The sequence below is a fragment of the Daktulosphaira vitifoliae genome, unplaced genomic scaffold, assembly GCF_025091365.1.
Source record: "Daktulosphaira vitifoliae isolate Bord-2020 unplaced genomic scaffold, ASM2509136v1 Scaffold_2, whole genome shotgun sequence".
Taxonomy (NCBI): Eukaryota; Metazoa; Arthropoda; class Insecta; order Hemiptera; family Phylloxeridae; genus Daktulosphaira; species Daktulosphaira vitifoliae.
In genome coordinates, this window is record NW_026099573.1 from 33076580 (window position 1) to 33099628 (window position 23049).

Here is a 23049-nt window from a genome sequence, read left to right on the forward strand (position 1 = left end):
ACTATATAACCGGTTAAACGCTCTGTATCCTGTCACATTCGTGTTCAATTAACGTTAACGCACAGTTGATTATTTGAAAACGATTAATTTATTATTTTACACGCGCAAATAAAAAATCATGAACCTGCAAACGTCTTCTGTACCAGGTATTTACAATTATTAACATTTTAATATCTTTTTAATTTTATCATCCCTACTATTTTTTTATTTATTTTTTTCCAATAAATAAATTATTTATTTATTTTTGATTAAAGCTACCTCGTTTACATCTGTTTCATCATGTCAGGCGGCTAAGCGTAGTAGGGCTAACAACAGCGCGGTTAGGTCGAAAAGGTTACGTATGCAATTGACGGATACCAATGATTTCACCGAGATCAATTCTGCATTGGAGCGGGGAGCCGTTTGGTTTTACCGGAAGAACGTGGAAAATTTCGCGAGCTATCGAGATTTTCTGCGCGCCGTTAAACCTGAGCTGGTGTCCAGACTTGCTGAAATCGTAGGTAACCGTCCGATCAAATATAATCNTGCCAGACTCGCTGAAATTGTAGGTAACCGGCCGATCAAGTATAATCTCAAATTGGAGGCCTCATACCATATACCGCGATCAGAAGCACCGTCCGAAGACCGTGCCTTCAAGACACGGGCTAGGGCATTGCTATCCGATACGGATATCGGGTGTGCGGTCGATGAAGATTTTGAGGTTATGCTTGCCGAGGAAGACGCGTACTCGGGTAAGGGTAGCAGATTCATGCTAACGCATATCGACGGCCTTATGCTCAGCGTATACAAGTATACGCCCCTCACCGGCTCATCATATATTCCTGTCCCACCAGAGATTAACCAAAAAAAAGCAATCATCAACCCACAGAATATCGATCAGTCTTGTTTCAAGTGGTCCATTTTGGCGAGACACGTCGAGGGAGACCACAAATATCGCGTTGATCGAAAATATTTTAACGAGGAACACAGGTATGATTTCACGGGGTTGACGTTCCCCACACCTGTGTCCCAAATTAAAATATTTGAGCGACGAAACCCTAACGTGTCTGTCAACGTGTACGGCTTGGAACGAGACGACTATAAGATGAAGTGGTTGGTGTATCCTCTAAGAGTCGCCGACCAAGAGCAACAGAATCATTTTGACCTGTTGTACATCGGTGACTCTGACAAGTATCATTACGCGTACATTTCCGATTTTTCGAGGCTTGTGCGCAGTCAAAAAACCAAACACCTAGATCGCATATACACTTGCAAACGTTGCTTCACCAGCTTTGATGATCAGCCTAAAAAGCATATTCTTCGGGGTCATCAAGCGTTGGAGCAACACAAGTTGATATGCGGCAAGAACAAGCCTATTTTACCCGTTATGCCGGCGGAGGGCAGTAAGGTCGAATTTGACGCGTGGGTAAAGACGCAACGGTTACCGTTCGTCATCTACGCCGATTTTGAGGCCTTGCTGGAGAAAACAGACGATCGCATGGGTACATACACCAGGACTGTGCACACCCACCATCCCATGAGCTATGGGTTCATGGTGAAAACATCGGACGATGTGCCCTCCGAGCTCCTCGAACGCTACGGTATACCACAATCACCGGTGATATACCGTGGGTCTGAGGATCGCGAAGAGGTCGCCAAGGCATTTGTGATGGCTGTAACTGAAGTGACGCGCAACATTTCTAAATTGTTGCGCAAAACCAACGTTCCCATTCGAATGTCTGTCGAAGATGTGCGCAGGCACGGGGAGAAAGTGGTATGCGACTTGTGCCGCATGGCATTCAAAGATTCCAACCCCAAAGTCGCAGACCACTGCCATTTATCGGGGCGATTCAGACAGACGTTGTGCAATGCATGTAACCTGAAAGTGAAGACGGTCAACTTTGTGCCGTGCTTCTTGCACAATCTTTCAGGTTACGACGCGCATTTCATAGTCACTGAATTGGGGTACGACGACCAAAGGATTTCGGTCATACCGAATTCCGAGGAGAAGTATATTTCGGTCACGAAACACGTGACCAATAACTTCTCCATACGGTTCGTCGATACCTTCCGGTTCATGGCCTCCTCCCTGTCCACCTTGGCCGGTAACCTAATGACGCCCGACTTTGTTAAATTCCGGGAGACGGCCAAGGTGTTCCGCCCGGAAGACATGCCGTTGGTGACGCGTAAGGGCGTATACCCCTACGAGTACACTGATAGTTGGGCTAAATTGGAAGAAACGGAACTACCACCTCAGGACGCTTTCTATAGTCAGTTGAGTGAGTCTAATATTGATGACGACGACTATAGACATGCCACGGAGGTGTGGAACCGTTTCGACTGCTCAACCCTCGGTGAGTACAGCGACCTATATCTTAAGATCGACGTGTTGTTGTTGGCTGATGTGTTTGAGAACTTCCGCGACATCTGTATTTCAACATACAATTTGGACCCGGCGCACTATTACACCGCGCCTGGTTTTAGCTTCGATTGTATGTTGAAATACACCAGGATGAAGCTGGAGCTCTTGAACGACTACGACATGCTACTGATGGTGGAACAGGGCATTCGTGGTGGGCTAGTGCAGGCCGTCAAGCACTATGCAAAGGCCAACAATTCTAAGACACCCGATTACGATCCGTCAAAACCAGAATCATGGATCGTGTACCAAGACTGTAAGTAATCTATACGTATATATATATAAACGTNAAGTAATCTATACGTATATATATAAACGCGCAATATTTGAGCGGTGGTTTAATAACGTTTAATGTTTACAGGCAATAACCTTTACGGGTGGGCTATGAGTCAGCCCATGCCGTACGGTGGCTTCCGGTGGTATAAAGGAGCAGACCCTCTGGCTGACCTCCAATCGTTGTCGGACACTGGTAATACGGGGCGTATATATGAAGTGGACGTATCGTATCCACAAGAGCTGCATGACGAGCACAACGACTTGCCGTTCTTGCCTGTCAACGATGTACCGCCGGGTTACAAAGAGACCAAACTCATGGCCACTTTGAAACCCAAACAGCGGTACGTCGTACATTATACNTTCCAAAGAGACCAAACTCATGGCCACTTTGAAACCCAAACAGCGGTACGTCGTACATTACGTTAATCTTAAACAGGCGATCGCACACGGACTGCAAGTCGATAAAGTATGTATAGTTAACCTATAAACTATAAGCGATGATACTAATATAAATATTTGTACTGCAGGTGCACCGCGTTTTAGAGTTTCAACAAAGTGCTTGGTTGAAACCATACATTGAGTTGAACACTGAAATGCGGAAAAAGGCGGCAAATGCTTTTGAAATTGCATTTTTCAAACTAATGAACAATGCCGTCTTTGGTAAGTGCATGCTCAATGCTAAAGTGGGTTATTCGATAATTTTTTACATTTTATAGGGAAAACAATGGAGAACATGCGGAAACGCATCCGTATTGAGCTAATCTCCAGTCCCGAACGTCTAAGCAAGCTCGTAAACCAACCAACCTTCAACGACTGTATCAAATACGGTGAAAGGTTGTGCGCCGTCATAATGGACACAAAGATGGTCAAGTTTATCAAACCAATATACGTCGGTTTAGCAGTGCTTGACATTAGCAAGACGCTAATGTACAAGTACTTCTACGACGTATTGAAACCACATTATGGCAACGCAGTAGAATTGGTTTACATGAATACTGGTGAGTACAACCGTACAGTAGAAATATTTTTTTACAATATTTATATATTTTTAATTTTTCTCAGACTCCTTCATATACCTCCTCAGAGTAGGCGATTTANATATACCTGCTCAGAGTAGGCGACTTCTACCAGGATTTAGCTGATAGCCCCGATTTACTGGTGCACGTGGACGCATCTAGCCTGCCCAAGGATCACCCTTGCTACTCCACAGATAGAAAGAAGATGCCCGGCTTGTTTTCAGACGAGACCAGTGGCCTCACTCTCTTTGAGATCGCTGCACTTCGATCAAAGTGCTACGCATTTGACATGGAAGGCAGCGAACTCATAAAGTCTAAGGGGATCCGCGGACACGTCGTCCGGAACCATCTGTCTTTGGACGACTACAAACGGTGTTTGTTTAAAGACGATGGTGACGATGCGTCAAAACGAGCAATGGCTGGAGAGAATGCCCGTGCGGTCATCGGAGTGATACGTGGTGGTGAGTGTCCACCGACATTATCGCTACCATACACTCCGTACCGACAGAACGTGTCAATCCGTTCGTTTGAGCACGAGGTACGGACTTTACGTACAACCAAGTTGGCGCTTAACCGTTTTGATGATAAGCGCTACACGCTCAACAACAGAATCGACACGTTGGCCCACGGGCATTATGCTATACCNATGATAAGCGCTACACGCTCAACAACAGAATCGACACGTTTGCCCACGGGCATTATGCTATACCACCACCGGAAGACCTATAATTCTTATCATTGTAAAAAAAAATATCGTCAATAATTGAAGATTTTTTTTGTAAATATACATGTATATAAGTAGTTTTAAAACATTTTTTTAATGTAACATAATGTAGTAAGAAATTGTATTTTTTCTAAAAAAATATATGTATATGCGTGTACATATCTGTAAATATATATATATATACTACAACGTTTTTTTTTCTCTACTGTACGGTACAATAGTTGTACGTGTAAGATGCCATAGTATTTAAACTATAGTTACGTAATGAGATGTCACATCTAATGATAAGGCATTATCCACCAAAACTCTAAGAATACCCTACTGTATTTTATATGCAAGAAGAAAAATGATTTGAGTTTTATAGAAACATAGTTTTTTTCATATGATAGAAATAAAATCCTAGATAATAATCATTATTTTAAACATTATTATTTAAACGTATTTATAGTCTTTGTATCCATTATAATTTTAATTACGAGTTACGTTAAAAACGAGATTTTCACTATGTCTCAGTATATAATAATAACAGCACTATTTTGTCAATACTTGTTGNTTTTTTTTTTTTTTTTATAAATTATATACATGTTTTAGATACTTGTCGTTTTATGACGGATAGCTATTACTAACAACTACTGTTGGTATTTCTTGGTTGTTTGTACTTGATATGATTGTTTCCGACTGTATATCTTCGGCCAGCGACCCAAAAAATGTCGAGCATACGTTTTCTCTGTTAGAAGACTGAAAAAAATTATTGATATTTATTAATTACGTTCTACTCAGTTAGAAAAAAAAAAATGTAATTCACCATTTCTTTAGTATATTCTTCCAGCATCGTCCACCGTTGTTCCAACTGCTGGCTCGCAAATTGTTTTATTTGGCTTATGTAGCTCAGATCGCTATTGGGTAAACTATTTCTAATCGTATAATCCGAAACCGCATTGATCAACATACATTTGTTTTCCACATTTACTTCATACTGAGATTTCATATATTGAGCCATCTGTTCCAACTGTTGTAGAACCAATGGTTGAATTACAGTCATCTTTTGATTGATAGTCTCAAAGATACAACATTCCAAAGCGCTGAGTTTTAAAATGTCTGATTGGGTGAGTAACACTCGGCATTCATCTTGTGCTTGTGATTCAAAGACTAGCGAAGACTCTCCTTGAAACGTAGTCTTTGAGAGTGTGACGTATTCATCCTTGAGTAAAATAATCTTTTGTCTTGATACAGGGTCGAAAATTAGCGACAGAATATTACCCATCAACGTATAAATCCGTTGTAGGAAATCTATCGTTACAAGTATGTAACGGGTTGACGATAGTAAACGAATAGTTACGTTAAATCGATCTTTTGGATCCAATCCTATCTGAACGAATTTACGAGGATTGAAATTTAAAACGTAATCAGTGCAATCGATTAATTCACTGTGAAGTTGGGGTTTAACAAATGTTTGTTTGTTATAGAATTTGGCAATTGTAGCGAGAGAACCAGCCATTCTGAAAGTGTACAAATATTAACACATTACCAACAAGTTAAAGTAACGTCTGTTTATATAGAAAATCTTATAACGATTAGAGCGCTATGCTTACACCACGGTGAAGTTATTAACTAATTTAAACCCAATAGTAATTAATAGTCAAATTTTCGTCGTTAGATATGATACAAACAGTTGTAAACACAAGCAGACGGGGTTCAAACAGGATGAACAGGGATTTGAACGCGTTCAGACAGGTTTTAACATGTTCAGACTTGTTGTATCGAGATTATACGATTCCAGGACATGCTGTTCGGTAAACCGACACAGTGTCCCTACTACTTTTATAAACAGCCTACTACATGCCATACATAGTACAACCTGCTAAAAATACCATAGCGTATAGTAAATTTGCTATTTAATGTGTAAAACTCTTCTTTGCACTGCTTAGTACTATAGACTTTTATTATACACAAAGGCATAAAGTTTAAATAAATATGACAAAATTGTATAAAATAAAAAAAATAGTATATATTATTGAATTTTAAATCTTACAAGTTTATGATACTAAGTTTTTTTTATTTTTTTATATAAATAAGTTTAAAAAACAAGGCAAAATATTAACAAATTACTGAAAATCAAACAAATATGCATTTCCACTTTTGCCTCTATATAATAAATGTATTTTGTTATCATCATTGTTGATATTGTAAGCTTCGATTTCTTCATTAGTTAATTTCAATCTCGGGATAAACACATTCATATTGTTGAATAGACAACCAACAACGACAACCCCATTTCGTGTGCTTGTATTTTTCATAGATATGATTTTGTATGGCGTGTGTTCCTCCAAATCACTTAATTTTGAATATCTTTTTAATGCACTCTGATCGTTCAACTGTTTCTTTAATTGCTCCATTCTAAAATAAAAAATTAATAAATATTTAACAACTCTAAACATAACTAGTAACCAAAGTCAGTAGAAAACAGTTTAAATGAAAAATATATATAAATGTATTACTTACTTATTTTATATCAAAAGTCATAGAAATTCTTTAGGACAACAAATAATCAAACAAATGGTTTTTGGTATAATCGCTTTAGAAAAGATAATGAGTGAATGAGTCTGAAATAANCGCTTTGGAAAAGATAATGAGTGAATGATCCTGAACTTGATGTGACGTTCTTTTATAGGGGTCAAAGATCTTGTTTAGACAAGTTTTGGTTGGTTTAAACAGGTACTACACAAACAATGTCGGAAATATGCTTATCTAAGCGTCTAGANTTGTAACATCTTTGGAAATATGCTGACCTAAGCGTCTGGCATCCGATGATAAGATTCATACGACATTTTTATGCGGCGACCTCTTTGATGTTTGAAATATGCTGACCTAAGCGTCTGGTAGACGGTAATAAAATTCTGAGAAATTATAATGTCAAAACGACAGACGTTGCCATTGTTCTCATAAAATGCATACGACAGTGACCATTAATATATTGTAACATCTTTGGAAATATGATTACCTAAGCGTCTGGTAGACGATGATAAGATTCATACGACAATTACGATNATTCATACGACATTTTTATGCGGCGACCTCTTTGATGTTTGAAATATGCTGACCTAAGCGTCTGGTTACCCATGATAAATTTCTTAGAATTTATTATGCCATAACGACAGACGTTGTCTTTGTTCTTATAAAATGTAGACGGTAATGTGGATTATGATATGGCGGTACCTTTTATGTTTGAAACATGCTTAGCTATGCGTCTGGTAGGCAATGATAAAAATTCTTAGAAAAAGCAATTATTTTTCGTAAAATGTTGACAGTAATGCGGATTATAACATGGCGGTTGGTTTCAAGTTAAGTTTCATTACCCCTTCGCTCATTACGACATGTTGAGGAGATCCCCTACTCCCAACGACTTAGGTTAGTTTTCATTGGGTTTCACCCATTGTGCGCACCTCACGCCCAATTCGGTTTACCCACTTAGCTGTTATCGCCGAAGTGTTATTACCAACGATTGTATGTAGGACGTTCTCGACGGTGACAATTACTTGATTGTAACCACCGATAACGACGTTATAATTATTATGTATAATTCAATTAATTATAACTTCTGTAATAGTCAAGGACAAGTGTGCGGCCGATACTTGACGTACACTATTTCGATGTAATGTATACATTTAATGTTAAACGCAGTGAAGACTCGTGGTTGCTGGTAGTGGGGGTGCTACTTTAAATGTAATACCTCTAGTTATAGGTATAAAAAAATTGTCAAATTAAATATAATAAAATAAAATGCAATACATATATTATTATTTTAAAGGTGCAGTAGAAAATAATAATAATAACCAATAGAGATTATACTATTATAGCAACCTAAACATAGTGATTCTAAAATATATTACCAATTATAGTAATTATATTAATTATATATATAATTAATAGTAATATACTAATATTAACGAGATGTTTTTCTAAACATCTGGTGGTAGGCAATGATAAAATACTATGTAAAAAATAAAAATGCAGACGCCTATGAACGTTATAATATAGCGGTACCTTTGATGTTGGAAATATGCTTACCTAAGCGTCTGGTAACCCATGATAAATTTCTTAGAATTTATTATGCCATAACGACAGACGTTGTCTTTGTTTTTATAAAATGTAGACGGTAATGTGAGTTATAATATGGCGGTACCTTTGATGTTGGAAATATGCTTATCTAAGCGTCTGGTAGGCAATGATAAAAATTCTTAGAAAACATTGTTAGTTTAACTTGGATTCATCCAGGTTAGTTTATGTTATGTTTCGTTATCCCCTCCCTCTGTAGGAATTGTTGACGAAGACTTTGTAGCGTTAATATTAAGTAAATATGTTAAAGTGGCAACGGCGGCCACTATTTGACGTACACTGTTTCAATGTAATGTGTATGTTTACACGTACGTCATCAGTTCACATGAGGTTTACCTTATCTTCTAGTAGATGACATCGTAGGAGGAGACAACCATATAGCTAACTCTCTCATCACTGACATGAAGTTATAGTGCGCATGCGCACTTTAAACCGTCAATTTGATTTACCTTAACAACCCTACCTAAGTCCCAAATTGCCCCTACCATCGTGATACCACGCCTTCTCCTTACCCTATCAATGATGAGACCACACACCCCCTTACCCCATCATTGATAAGACCACGCCTCCCCTTACCCAACCACCACCGAGAAACCACGTTTATTGTTTGACCTTGACCACGGTCATTACCCCCCACCATCGTGAGACCACTCCACCCCTTCCCACCTGTATGATAAGACAACGCCTCCCCTTATCCCAACAATGATAAGACCACGCCTCCCCTTACCCAATCAATGATAAGACCACGCCTTCTCCTTACCCCGTCAATGATAAGTCCACGCCTCCTCCTTACCCAATCAATGATAAGACCACGCCTTCTCCTTACCCCCACCCTCATAAATGCAATCCTCCATTACCCCTACCATCGAGAGACCACGCCCACTGTGTGACACGCCCCTCCCCCCGACCACGCTCATCTTCAATACAGGTGGGTGGATGAAGGGGTGAGGCGGGTGGGGGGGCCTAGAACTCTCTATTTTACCCTACTGATATACTTTTTGTATTATTAGTTAGTGTATTTATAAACTCACAACAATGTACCTTACTATCATTGATAATAACAATGCTGTGTACATTTTTTTTGTGTAACATTTTCCGTACAGACTTTATCTAAAAATATGCATGTCGCATATCAAAATAGCGGATTCGACGTTTAAAATTCGTACTTTTCACCGTAACCGTATAGCTTACCTGGAAAATGCATTTTTTTTTTCGTCACAAAACCGATATTTTGTATATACTATATGACCGCCCGCCGCATAATAATCCAAACAAATAACTATATGTACAGTTTATTAAAAAATTAGCCGAAATCAACATTAATTAATATATTAGAGTGATTATCGTCGTCGTCATCAGCGGAGGTGGAGGCGTAGGCAGCGGCGGTCGTGTAACAACTTAGGTGATACGGCAATGTACTCGAGGGTCGGTGGAGTAAGCTATTGCGTATGGGGGTGCGGCACACATCCAACACGCGGACTCGACTCACATCATAAGCACGTTCAAGTGTTAACGTGTACCTACCCCCGAAAATTAATTTTTATTTTTCTGCATAATAATCGATTTGGGTGCGCGACAAGTTACATTAGTTTACGTCGTGTTTCATCCTACCACCCTTCCCATTGCATTAAGTTAGTTAATGTTAAGTTTCCTTACCCCTCTCTTTTTTAGACTTGGTGGATGAGGAGATCACAGGTTTGTTTACATTTTATTTATTTATAAATACATTTTATTTGAAATTACAATGTAAAGATCCTGTGTCTATTTCAAACTTAACGTCTACATTCCCTATTAATAAATTAGTTGTAAATGGCTTAATTCTATTTTGAGAAATAGTTTCTATCAAATTAAAATATGTATCAGATAAATTGTGTGCGACTGCCTGATGTGTTCATTAGAATTTTCAGTTAAAAAATTAATGTACAAACGGTTATTAATTTTGCTTAAACTCTTACCATTCTTGCACACAGGAGCCAAATGATTTTTGAATTACATATGTTGCAACTATAATCCTTGGGTCTACAGTTTCTTTGTAAATGATTTGAGCGCGCACATACTCCACACTTTGTTTTATGCAATGGTTGACGACTGACCTGTTTACTTTAGTGAAGTTACTTTTGATACTTGAGTTCTGATTTATGCTGTTTCCAAGTATTTTTTTCCCCCATAGTAGCTTCCTTAGTAGTCACTATGTCCATTAGATTCGCATATGTGTATTTTAGATCAGATGCGTCCTTTTCTATTTCCTGTAATTTTTGTAATTTTTCAGGACTCATTTCTACTACGAATATATCTCGTATAACAGTGATTAATTCTGACAAGAATTAGCATTTCGATCAAAGATTTTTGATACGACCACCCCATTCTGCACACTGCATTATTCATCAGTACACTGTTTTGCCAGGTAAAATTTATGCCTAGCTGCAAAGTATAATTTAACCGACTTTTGGTATTGACGTAGTAGTTTCATGCCAGTAATTTTGATTCAATATGACAATTTTCAATGCAATTTTTTTTTATATATATATAAAGATTTATGATTCATATTTAATAGTTATTAAAAGCACTTATTTAGATAGTATGATATAATTTCTTGTGTTATAATATGGAAGACAACATCAATTGTTTAAACAGAAAATAAGTCTTTATTGAGAAACAATATAAATGTTAATGGTGTGTGAGCCGGTGATATATTATGTTTATTTTCTTAAGTGTAAAGATACTTTCTGTTGATTTCTTTTAAATATGTTTATAATAAAAAATGATATATATATATATCTTTTGTTTGAATTTTGGCTTTATAATCAGCTTACTGTTCAAATGTACTGTTTTCGTTTTGAACTTTTTTTTTTATGTCCATGCAGAATTTATATTTATGGCCTAGTCGATAACGCGGCGTTGTTTGACGCGCACTGCCTCGAGTTCGAAACTCGATCACGGGCGGCTTCATTTGTCGAACGAGAGATTAGTTCAGTAATTGGAGTCGCCATCTTTTCTCCAACGACGGACTAACCACCCATTTCGGACTATAATTGGTTAAGAAACCTATTTCTCAGAGGGAGGCCGTGATAGCCCTTAATGTACTGATAAAAGCGAAAAACAAAAATGGGTTGTTGCTTTCCTTGAACCATATTATTATTAGGCGACTGTTAAAAAATATGACCTTAATTACCTTTATTTTTATCATCACTTTTATATTTAGTAAATATTCTAAACATGTTTACCAAAGTAAAAAAATTAAATACTTCTAAAATATTTTTTGAATACGGCCAAAAGGAATACCTCAATAACAAACGTCCACCTTATAGTAATTTGATCTAATTGGAAGTATTGTATGTTATAATATAATAAAGCATATTATGATTTTTCTAATAATTTAGTTTTTAAGTTACATTTAAAATTTTTTTCAACTAACTGTAAAATATAATTATAAAGCATTTACTTATTCATTTTTTTGTTTGTTTAAATCAGCTGTGTAAATAACATTTTTATTTCATAAATGCGAGCATTAGATTACGTCAACGAAATATATTATTTTTTTAAATAATTTCAATGATTCAATTTCATGTGTAGGTTGAAACTGCGAATAATTAGCATTATTATTATAATTATTGGCATTAATTAAATGGAAGGGGAATACCTCAATAACAAACGTCAACCTTATACCCAATACTTTTTACTATTTTCTTTTTTTGAATTTTCCTCATTTTAATAATTAAATTTTTAATATATTTTTGTTACATTGATTCTAAAGTAATATTTTCCCTGTAAAACACTTATCGTAACCGGCTAAGCCGGTCACTCCTACAAGAATCAGTGGCCTACTTATGAGGAAGGGCAAAAGAGATCTTCTACGAGCCAATGGCGCGTGAGGGTCGTAAGGCTCCAGGTCTGAGGTGGAGCCACAGCTAGGCGAAAAATTTATATAATATTTATGAAAATAAGTGTACTTTCCTTATAAGTTATTTTAAAATAAAATAAAATACAAAACCGAGAATTTTAACACAAAAATAACATGTTTTTGAATACGGTAGCCATTTTCACCATGAAGACAAACTAAAGTTCAGAATTTTTTTTTTCATATTAAAGTGTATTACATACGTTTTATTTTAAGATATATATAAAAGTTTCAGTATTTTATTGTAAAATTAGATACAAATTATGATCTTTTGACTTATCGTAGAAAAAAATTGGTCAAGTGTGAGATTAGGAAAACGTTAGACAGATATAAAAAAAAATAACACATAGTAAAAATATACAAACAAAAACGGTAGCACAGTGGAGCCGCGGCACAGTGTGGATGTGGCATAGTTGGGTCAAGTATAATGATTTCTGGCAGTGATTAAAATCACTATCATAAAAAACGCCTCGATGCAAATATTTAGAGTGTTTAATTTTAAAAGGTTAGATATTCATAAATTTTATATAAAATAAAAGGTAAATATACAAGGTTTTAATATTAAAAAAATATATGTTTATTTGTTCATTTTTCATAAAAAGTTTAGGAGTTTTAAGAAAAAAAATAAAACATAGGTCAAAAATTACAGTTGTTAAAAATCGTAATTTGTTGTGGGACTTGCGACATTGAAACACAAATCTATAATGCATAGGTAAAATATAATTTTACAAAGTCGCACCCGAACACAAACTTAAGTCGAAGAAAAGGTGGTACACTACCAAAAATTCTAACCAGTTACGGTGTACCTCGGAAACGGAACAGAACGCATAATTAGTAATACATATTCATTGGCGGCCATGTCACGGTTTCAAGGGCGGGGAGACATCCGATTGTCATATTAATAGGTGGACGACTGATATCGAGAGAGCCAGCCTAGAGCGTAGCGCAGTTCTGTGTCAACTCTCCCCCACCAAGCCATCGGTCTATCTCTTGATCCGGCCAATTGTTATACACAAATTGTCCCAAACATAAAACAGTTGTCATTAGTAATAACAATTGTCGACTTACCGCCATTTTCCTTGTGTGGGTAACTGATCTTGCATTTAAGACTTACCGTATAAAACCGAAACAGTCAGTCTTATTGACAAGGGAGAGTGGACTATTCGGTCCGTTTTTTTTTTCTAGTTGTCCGAAAAGAGGTTGGTCCGGTCATCCGTATCCTACGGATGACGTAAGGACTACGGAGAGAAAGGAAGGGAGGGCCACCTCGCTCGAATATTCGTGACGAGGGGCATCAGGAGTAAAGCGTGGTAGGAGGTGTATGGGGAGAAGCAACTTCTGCCAGGAAAACTTCCACTGCATGGCCCAGGTCGTCTACGTTCTCCTCGACCTCCATCGGCGCCAGCTCCGATGTCGAGGCTGATGCAGTCCCTGGTGTGTGAGCGGAACGAACAATCTCCAAAAACGGGGGTGCCCGAGTCCTAGGTGCTGGTGTGGGTGGTGCCGGGGCCATCGACTGACTTTTTGCCATCTTCCTTCTTTTCTCGCGGTCTTTCCTCTCCTTGAAGGCACGATTAATCCGTTCCCTCCGATGTACGTCGGTGGGAGTGAGCTTCATATAGCCCGGGTGTTCCGGCGGTGGCTGGGTGGCCAAACTCGTCCTGGAGGACGTGCTCGCTACATCGGTCGCTCTGTCCCGGCGTAGGGAGCAAGTGCGGGTCCTCCGTGTCTCACGGGGAGAAGCTGCACGCCCGTCCCTCACCCCACGATTATAAATCACACTTGCAATNCCCGTCCCTCACCCCACGATTATAAATCACACTTACAATCGGATCCCTCAGGATCCGAAGTAGTGGAGCGTCCCTAGCCGCCTCAACCGACACTAGAATCGCCGGGACATGAGCCAGTGGAGCACCGAGCGCCTCCGCCAACTGATGAACAGAACGCATAATCAGTAATACATATTCAGCGGCGGCCTTGTTAAGGTGTCGAGGGCGGGGAGACACCCGATTGTCATATTAATAGATGGACGACTGATATCGAGTGAGACGCGGGTAAGCGCCAGCCTAAAGCGTAGTGCGGTGCCGTGTCAATAATGTAAAATAGAATTTACCTTTGTTAAATATCAAACACGATATTATGAATAAAAAAGATACAGTTTGCCATTTCTACAACAAAATAAAATAATCTTTTAAATTTCGATCAGGCACTCAGAAAAACAGACACAAATGGTGTATTTAACAGACACAAAAAAAAGCACGTAGTAAAATAATTTCTTCTCGCAAAAGAATACCACAGTTAAAGAGTGACTAATTTTCATTGAAGTTATATGAATTCAATTTAAATAAGATAAAATTCTCATAATCATTAAAATACAAACAATTATATTTTTAGTTACACTATTCACACACAAGTTGATTATAATAGTTAAATCGGTATTTATAGGAATATTTATTTGATTTAATAAAAATTAATGATATTAATAAAAATGTTTACTTATATTTTATCATTTTAAAATAAAATCAAACTGTGCTTTAGGGAAGTATTAATAATAATAAAATATTCAAAATTACCCATGTTTGTAACAAAAACATAGATAATAAGTTGTCCAGCAAAATAAAGAATTTTCTTTTGTAATTAATAATCCTTAAGGGTCATACCAGATTCTGACATGATTAATAATTTTCGGATACAGCGAATATTTTGTTTTATATTTTTGTTTAAATATTTTTTACAGTTTTGAACTGCGTTAATAACATATTTTTATCGTTAATTTCTAATAAAAAAATACATTGCATTAGATTTTACTGATGAAATTGTTATGGTAATAGTGACAGCCAAGAATATGCAAAAATCACCTACTACATTTAATGAAATCTTAAATAGATACCTTATGAGTATCAATTTAAATTGTAATGTTGCAGAATTTGTACTAGTTTTTTTTTTTAATAAATCTTATCAGTTTGTGGTGTGTGCATTAAGTATTTCTTGATAGTTGTGTATGTGATAACCTCTACCAGTCAACTGGTCCGATACCTGTTATCCCGTTCTCATCAGCTGACCGCTCACTGTACACCTTTACCAATATTGTTGTATTTCCTCTCCTGAACTTGTTCGAAGTTGGCACCACCACCACCCGAGTCATCAGCACTGGCCACTACACGATGCTATGAAGACTGGATTTTTTCTCAGCTATACTACCCAGGTGGCAAGTTGCATTTTCTGTGTACATTTTTTTTATGATAAAAAAACTACGATTTTCTCTGGTGAGATTCTTGAAATATTTTTTGTTGTATTTGATTGTTCAATGTGATAGAATATTTTATGTGGGCGTTTTATGAAATGCGTAAGAGAATGGTTGAATTTTATGTAAAGGTATTATTTTTTTATTCATCTTATCCACAAGGGAAATCTGATTTGGTGATATATTTTTATTAAGTATATGAATTATTTATTTCATGTATTAAAATGTGATATTACAGGTTTCTACTTGGTCAAGTTCTGAGTTTATATAGTTTTGTTGAAAAATACGTTCAAGATGAAGTGCATATGCTTCTGTTTTGTCCATATCAGTAAGCGCCCACGTACCATCTTTTTTGCTAATTGGAGGTACATAAGCTCGAGATTTTTTCATTTTTCTTGTAGCTTTCCATAAAGAATAATACTAAAAACTGTAGTAGACAGTCCACTTAAAAATGATTTAAATGCTTCATTTTTAACTTCTTTGATTTTCTCACGAAGTGCTTTACATAAACGACTCTATTCAGTTTTACCTGCAAAATGACGGGTAGTGTGCCATTTTCTTCTAGCTCTTCGTTTTTACCAAATAAGTTCTTTTATCTCCGCTGGATAAGTTGTCTCACGATATCTGTCTTTACAAGTTTCTGAAGAAGTCTCTTTTACTACTTTAACAATATTATTAGTTAATTTATGTACTACTGTTTCTATGTCACTTGCTGTTTTCAAACGTACGGAAAGTGTGATAGTTTTTTCTAGAGCCATTCTGAAAAGATCCCAGTTTGTCTGTTTATTTGTGAGAAAAACTTTCCGCTTTTTTAATATTATATTCGAACTTATTAACACAGGAATATGATCAGATGACAAGTCTACCAGCTCTTCTGCTTGAACATAATTAGAAGATATAATTTTAATTATGAAGAAGTCTAAAAAATCAGAAATTTCAACTTTGGTTTTGATGCAAAATGGAATTTTTTTTGCTTTGTGTCATGGCAAAAACGCTAGTGATAGAGTTGGTGAAACGATAAAAAGAGAAGTAACAAAATGTAGCTTGCACTAAGTTGGTTGAAATTACATATTAACGCCAATTGAAGTGATAATACATTTATGTACCTACCTCATAAATACAACAAAAACGAAAAAAACTTAATATAAGATTTTAATTGTGTAAAACTGTGCTCGGTATTTGAGTGTTCCTTTAATTAAATTTTAAAAGGAGAACTCTATAGGAATGTCATAAGTAGACAGATATAAAAAGGAAAATTGTGAAAAATATTTTGAATATTCATCTATTAATATTTTTATGTAAGAGTATTATACAAAAAAATAATATATTATTAAACCTATTGCTAGTAAATCTTAACTAAGGAATGAAATATGCAGGGTGGAAAAGATCCAACTTTTTAAAAAATGTATGAATCAATACAATTTTTTCATAAAAAGTAGTATTTATATACATCTTTCATTCAACATACTTTTTTTTAAAATCAGACAATTTCCCTATATAGGGGGGGGTGAAATCTGAAAAATGCATATAGAAAGTCGTTCCGGAAAATTGTTCCGGAAAATCTGATATTTTTATATATATCTTAAATTAAAGCTAACGTAATATACTTTATTATGGAAAAAAAAACTTCGGACTTTATTTTGTCTTAACGGTGAAAATGGCTACCAAATGTTATTTTTGTGTAAAAATTCTCGATTTTTGTTTTTACATTTTTAATTTTATAATGCTATAAATTATTGAAAAGTGTATGGATCAACTGTAATGAATCAAAATAGAAGTTTAGAGGTTATTCGAGAAACTTCTTGAATAATCTTTACACATAAATAATTATCAATTTTAAATACTTTTCTGAACAACAATTATTTTATTACTTTTTACAAATACATCATTCATTTGGAGCGATGTTTGCATTAATGTCCATCTTTTTAATTACCATAAGCGTATCTGTGACGCCGAACAGACGGCAGGATTAAATAGTTAAATTTTTAAGAAAAACTAGTCTCCCTTCATCACATTACCAATTAGTTTAATATAAAAGGGCTAGTAAAATTAGCACATTCACTCACTCGTACACTCTCACTTTCATTCTCACTTATTATTCCCCCATACTCTTACACTTTCATATTAAAGATTAATAATGTAAAATTCACGTTACTTTTGTTAATTTTAATTATAAGACTTATATACATTTATTAAAATAATTAATAAAAATTATAGAAATAAACTCAGTATGTTGCCCCTCATACCAGTATTTTTATTTATTTAAATTAGCTTAAAATATCAACGTCAACAAGGAACATCACAATTCATCATCTACCTACGAGTCCAATTTGAATATCAAGGTAAGTGTAGTCATAAGACATGCACTATATTTATGTAATATTAAGAAATAGGACAGAGTGGGTAAGAGGTAGGATTTACATGATATGAATAAATCCAACACAACCCAAATAACTTATAACCCCTTTCCTACCATCTTCACCACATCTTTACTATCCCTCTCTTCCTCTTTCTATTTTCTTTTTATTACACAACACAATTTTTTTGAGATTTATGAGAAATAACATTTATATCCCTTTTTCATTTGACATACTTTATTTTCATCGTGATATTAATAAGGAAATAGCAGATCATGTAGCTTTTGGAATAATACACCAATTTTTTAAAATTAAACACTATCTAAAGATTTGTATCGTTGCGTTTTTTTTTTATAGTGATTTTAATCACTGTCAGATATCATTATACTTGATACAACTATGCCGCGACCCCCTGTGCTGGGTTTTTTATATTTTCTATGGTANATATATATCTTAAATTAAAGCTAACGTAATATACTTTATTATGGAAAAAAAAACTTCGGACTTTATTTTGTCTTAACGGTGAAAATGGCTACCAAATGTTATTTTTGTGTAAAAATTCTCGATTTTTGTTTTTACATTTTTAATTTTATAATGCTATAAATTATTGAAAAGTGTATGGATCAACTGTAATGAATCAAAATAGAAGTTTAGAGGTTATTCGAGAAACTTCTTGAATAATCTTTACACATAAATAATTATCAATTTTAAATACTTTTCTGAACAACAATTATTTTATTACTTTTTACAAATACATCATTCATTTGGAGCGATGTTTGCATTAATGTCCATCTTTTTAATTACCATAAGCGTATCTGTGACGCCGAACAGACGGCAGGATTAAATAGTTAAATTTTTAAGAAAAACTAGTCTCCCTTCATCACATTACCAATTAGTTTAATATAAAAGGGCTAGTAAAATTAGCACATTCACTCACTCGTACACTCTCACTTTCATTCTCACTTATTATTCCCCCATACTCTTACACTTTCATATTAAAGATTAATAATGTAAAATTCACGTTACTTTTGTTAATTTTAATTATAAGACTTATATACATTTATTAAAATAATTAATAAAAATTATAGAAATAAACTCAGTATGTTGCCCCTCATACCAGTATTTTTATTTATTTAAATTAGCTTAAAATATCAACGTCAACAAGGAACATCACAATTCATCATCTACCTACGAGTCCAATTTGAATATCAAGGTAAGTGTAGTCATAAGACATGCACTATATTTATGTAATATTAAGAAATAGGACAGAGTGGGTAAGAGGTAGGATTTACATGATATGAATAAATCCAACACAACCCAAATAACTTATAACCCNAAAGATTAATAATGTAAAATTCACGTTACTTTTGTTAATTTTAATTATAAGACTTATATACATTTATTAAAATAATTAATAAAAATTATAGAAATAAACTCAGTATGTTGCCCCTCATACCAGTATTTTTATTTATTTAAATTAGCTTAAAATATCAACGTCAACAAGGAACATCACAATTCATCATCTACCTACGAGTCCAATTTGAATATCAAGGTAAGTGTAGTCATAAGACATGCACTATATTTATGTAATATTAAGAAATAGGACAGAGTGGGTAAGAGGTAGGATTTACATGATATGAATAAATCCAACACAACCCAAATAACTTATAACCCCTTTCCTACCATCTTCACCACATCTTTACTATCCCTCTCTTCCCCTTTCTATTTTCTTTTTATTACACAACACAATTTTTTTGAGATTTATGAGAAATAACATTTATATCCCTTTTTCATTTGACATACTTTATTTTCATCGTGATATTAATAAGGAAATAGCAGATCATGTAGCTTTTGGAATAATACACCAATTTTTTAAAATTAAACACTATCTAAAGATTTGTATCGTTGCGTTTTTTTTTTATAGTGATTTTAATCACTGTCAGATATCATTATACTTGATACAACTATGCCGCGACCCCCTGTGCTGGGTTTTTTATATTTTCTATGGTACAAATGTAAGTCAATATTATGAAAATTACGGAAGTAAACACTTATTATGTTATTTTTCATTTTCCCTTTATTTAATAAAAATGCTTATCCATTTTAATCCATATAAACAATTAAAATCATTAATTTCTATTGTTTTTAATGTATGTATTGACGAATTAAGTTTGATAGGGATAATATATTTTAACTACAAAGTTAAATAATTTTACTAAGTTATTTATTAATTTTCCTATCCATCATTAACCTGTTTCTACCAGGGTTGGCTAAAGGTTTGTTATAATACATACACCACTCATTATTCAGTANAGGTTTTTATTATTATAATAGCTAGAGAATAACATTATACATCCATTTTTATGGTGAATACTATATTTTTAATATATGCTATTTAAAACTTGATTTAATATTAAAACTTGAACTCTTCTAATTACTTCGATATATTTTTATTAAAATTATATTAATATAACAAATCATCGTGACACAAATATATCTTAGAAAATAATAAACTTTAATGCCAACAGTACTAATGAAAATATTAGTTTTAAAGGAAAAAAAATGTATAATTTAGTTATAAAATTTTAAAGAATTAACAGAATCTTAATTTTTAAAGTAAAAATTATAAAAATACATGTTGAATTATTCAAAACAATTTAAGATAATTCTACCGGTGTCTTGATTTTCTCCATGTAAAATTAAATAGACTCAATAATCAACAAAATAATACGTATGTAAAAACTGACATTAATGTGCAGTTATACTTCTATGCCTCTTTAAATTTCCAAAACGTATGTAGGACTTGGAACAAACTTCGCACGTGAAAAGTTGTTTTTCTGTGTGAACTGCCGAGTGATCTTTTAGCTCTTTAACGTAAGTAAACATCTCAAAACAAACCTCACATTTGTATACATTTTTTTCCTTATTATGTACCGATCTATGTCTTTTAAGATCCGCTGCACGCGAATAACTTTTGTGGCAAATTTCACATTTATGATACTTTTCTCTCGTATGAACTTTTTCATGTAATTTTAAATGTCCGGTTTGTTTGAACCTCTGATGACACACTTGACATTCATGAGGTCGTCCTTCGTTGTGCATCCTCTTATGCAATTCCAAAGACGACACATGCTCGAACATTTTTGAACACTCCTCACATTTATACTGAAGCTCGTTTTCATTCTCACGTTTGGAAACTATAGTTTTTTCATTAACTGCTGTGTTATTTTTATCGATTTCGTTTGTAGTAGAAGAATTTGTATCTTCTGCATAATTTCTTATCAAATTAATACTTGAGTTTTCACTTGGATCTGATTGCACAAATATTCCACTTGCTAATGTTTGTATACCAATTCCTCGGGCTAATAATTGCTCTTTTAATTTTTTCAGTGATATAGTACTAACGCAAGGGGAATTTTCTTCTGAAGTATTTTTCTCATTGAATTTTTCATCATTATTTATTGATTGCCAGATTCCAAAGCTTCTTTCCAATGTCGATTCTGTAATGGTTTCAAACTCGTGAACTTTATCATTGATAACTTCTTCAATTACTTCATCAATTTTCACAGTTGTTTCAGCCTTGATAGTTGATTCTTCAATAATGGTTGAAAGTTCATTGTTACTAAAAGTACAGTAAATATATTAAATTTATAGTTGATAACACAATCTTATAGAATATGTGGTTATATAGTACTACCTTGGTTCGAAAAGAAAGAATAGGCTGGTGGTTAAAATATTAACACACCGAATAAAAATAGGGAGTTTAAAGATTATAAAGAGTATCATACGATTAGTAAAAAACACAATAAGTTTACGTACATAAATGCATAATGTGTAATTGATAATATGTTTAAAGAATTTTTGATATTTATAAAAAATATTATTCTGGTATAAATGAACTTAAATAAGCCAGGTCCTTATTTTTCAGTATTTTACAATACATAAAGAATAATACGAATTCGAATGTGCGTAGTACGAAATTCTTAATACATGTAGAGACTTATTACTCACTCAACACTTTAAACAAAATGTGTAACGAAAACATATTATCGTTAAAAAATAAGATTGAAAACATATTTTAGAGAAGTTAAGTCATCAACTTTTTCATTTTAAGGGGTTTAACATCAAAGACCTCCAATTTTCAATTAATTAGGCTACTACTAATATTTTCGATTTTATATTTTAGGAAAAAAAATATTTGATGTACTTACTTCAACTGATATTCATTTTTAACATACTGATGAGGTAAATTATTTTTGTTATTACGTTTTCTGTGACTCATTTTTAATATAAACATTTATTTAAGTATAGTAAGACAAAACTATTTATCGTGCAAGATTAAAGAAAAGAAAAGATAAAATGGTTATTAATAACATAGATCATTAATACACATCTATGGCATCATGGTAAAATTACATTATAACCTTTAATTTTATCAGCTGTTAATGTATTTTATATTTATTAGAATTTTACTATTTTAATGTATTAATTACAGCAACTAATATAAAGGCATACGCAGGCAAGCCCGTCTAGAACCAAAAATTATAGTAGGGAGGGGTTAAAAAAATTATTTTTATTGAGCGAATAATTGTCTGAAATAGCGTTACAATTGGGTAAAAAATATATCTTCTCAATTTAATCAATTTTTGATTTATTATTGTAATAAAATATTCTAGTTTATGCAAAGTCATATTTTTTAATTTATTTGACAACTTTACAAAACTGAATTAATTTTTTTAGTCATTTTTTTGTTGAAAACATTTTTTGATAAAAAAAAGATCATCAAAACTACAGTATTTATTCAAGATTATCTCATACCCTGGCATTCTTTTCCCTTTAAATATGTCACTACTGACATTTTAACCAATCAAAACGTTTTTTAATTGAGAACAAGATTTGATACTACTTTCACGACGTTATGGTTATAAAGAAGTTATTTGAAACATATTTTTACTATCGAAAAACTATTGGAATCGAAAAACAAATAATTAACAAAAACTGTATAATGATGACAATAATA

The 23049-nt window shown here is 34.0% G+C and overlaps 2 protein-coding genes and 1 long non-coding RNA gene across 3 annotated transcripts; 1 reads left to right on the top strand and 2 right to left on the bottom strand.

Annotated features, from left to right (window-relative positions):
- The first annotated feature begins 118 nt into the window (after positions 1-118).
- On the top strand, positions 119-3816 carry LOC126898160 (uncharacterized). The gene is made up of 7 exons (XM_050672105.1): positions 119-146; positions 255-2654; positions 2760-3026; positions 3091-3140; positions 3202-3334; positions 3391-3672; positions 3737-3816. The coding sequence occupies exons 1-7, from the start codon at positions 119-121 to the stop codon at positions 3814-3816; spliced, it is 3240 nt and encodes a 1079-aa protein (XP_050528062.1).
- Positions 3817-7033: 3217 nt separating this feature from the next.
- On the bottom strand, positions 7034-8270 carry LOC126899128 (uncharacterized). Its single transcript, XR_007702487.1, has 3 exons — positions 7490-8270; positions 7204-7256; positions 7034-7162 (listed from the first exon to the last, which is right to left on the bottom strand). It is a non-coding gene; the product is annotated as an uncharacterized LOC126899128 (long non-coding RNA).
- A 12436-nt stretch (positions 8271-20706) lies between these two features.
- Positions 20707-22855, bottom strand: LOC126898162 (zinc finger protein 681-like). The gene is made up of 2 exons (XM_050672106.1): positions 22848-22855; positions 20707-21651 (listed from the first exon to the last, which is right to left on the bottom strand). The coding sequence occupies exons 1-2, from the start codon at positions 22853-22855 to the stop codon at positions 20778-20780; spliced, it is 882 nt and encodes a 293-aa protein (XP_050528063.1). The 3' UTR covers positions 20707-20777.
- Between the last annotated feature and the right edge of the window lie 194 nt (positions 22856-23049).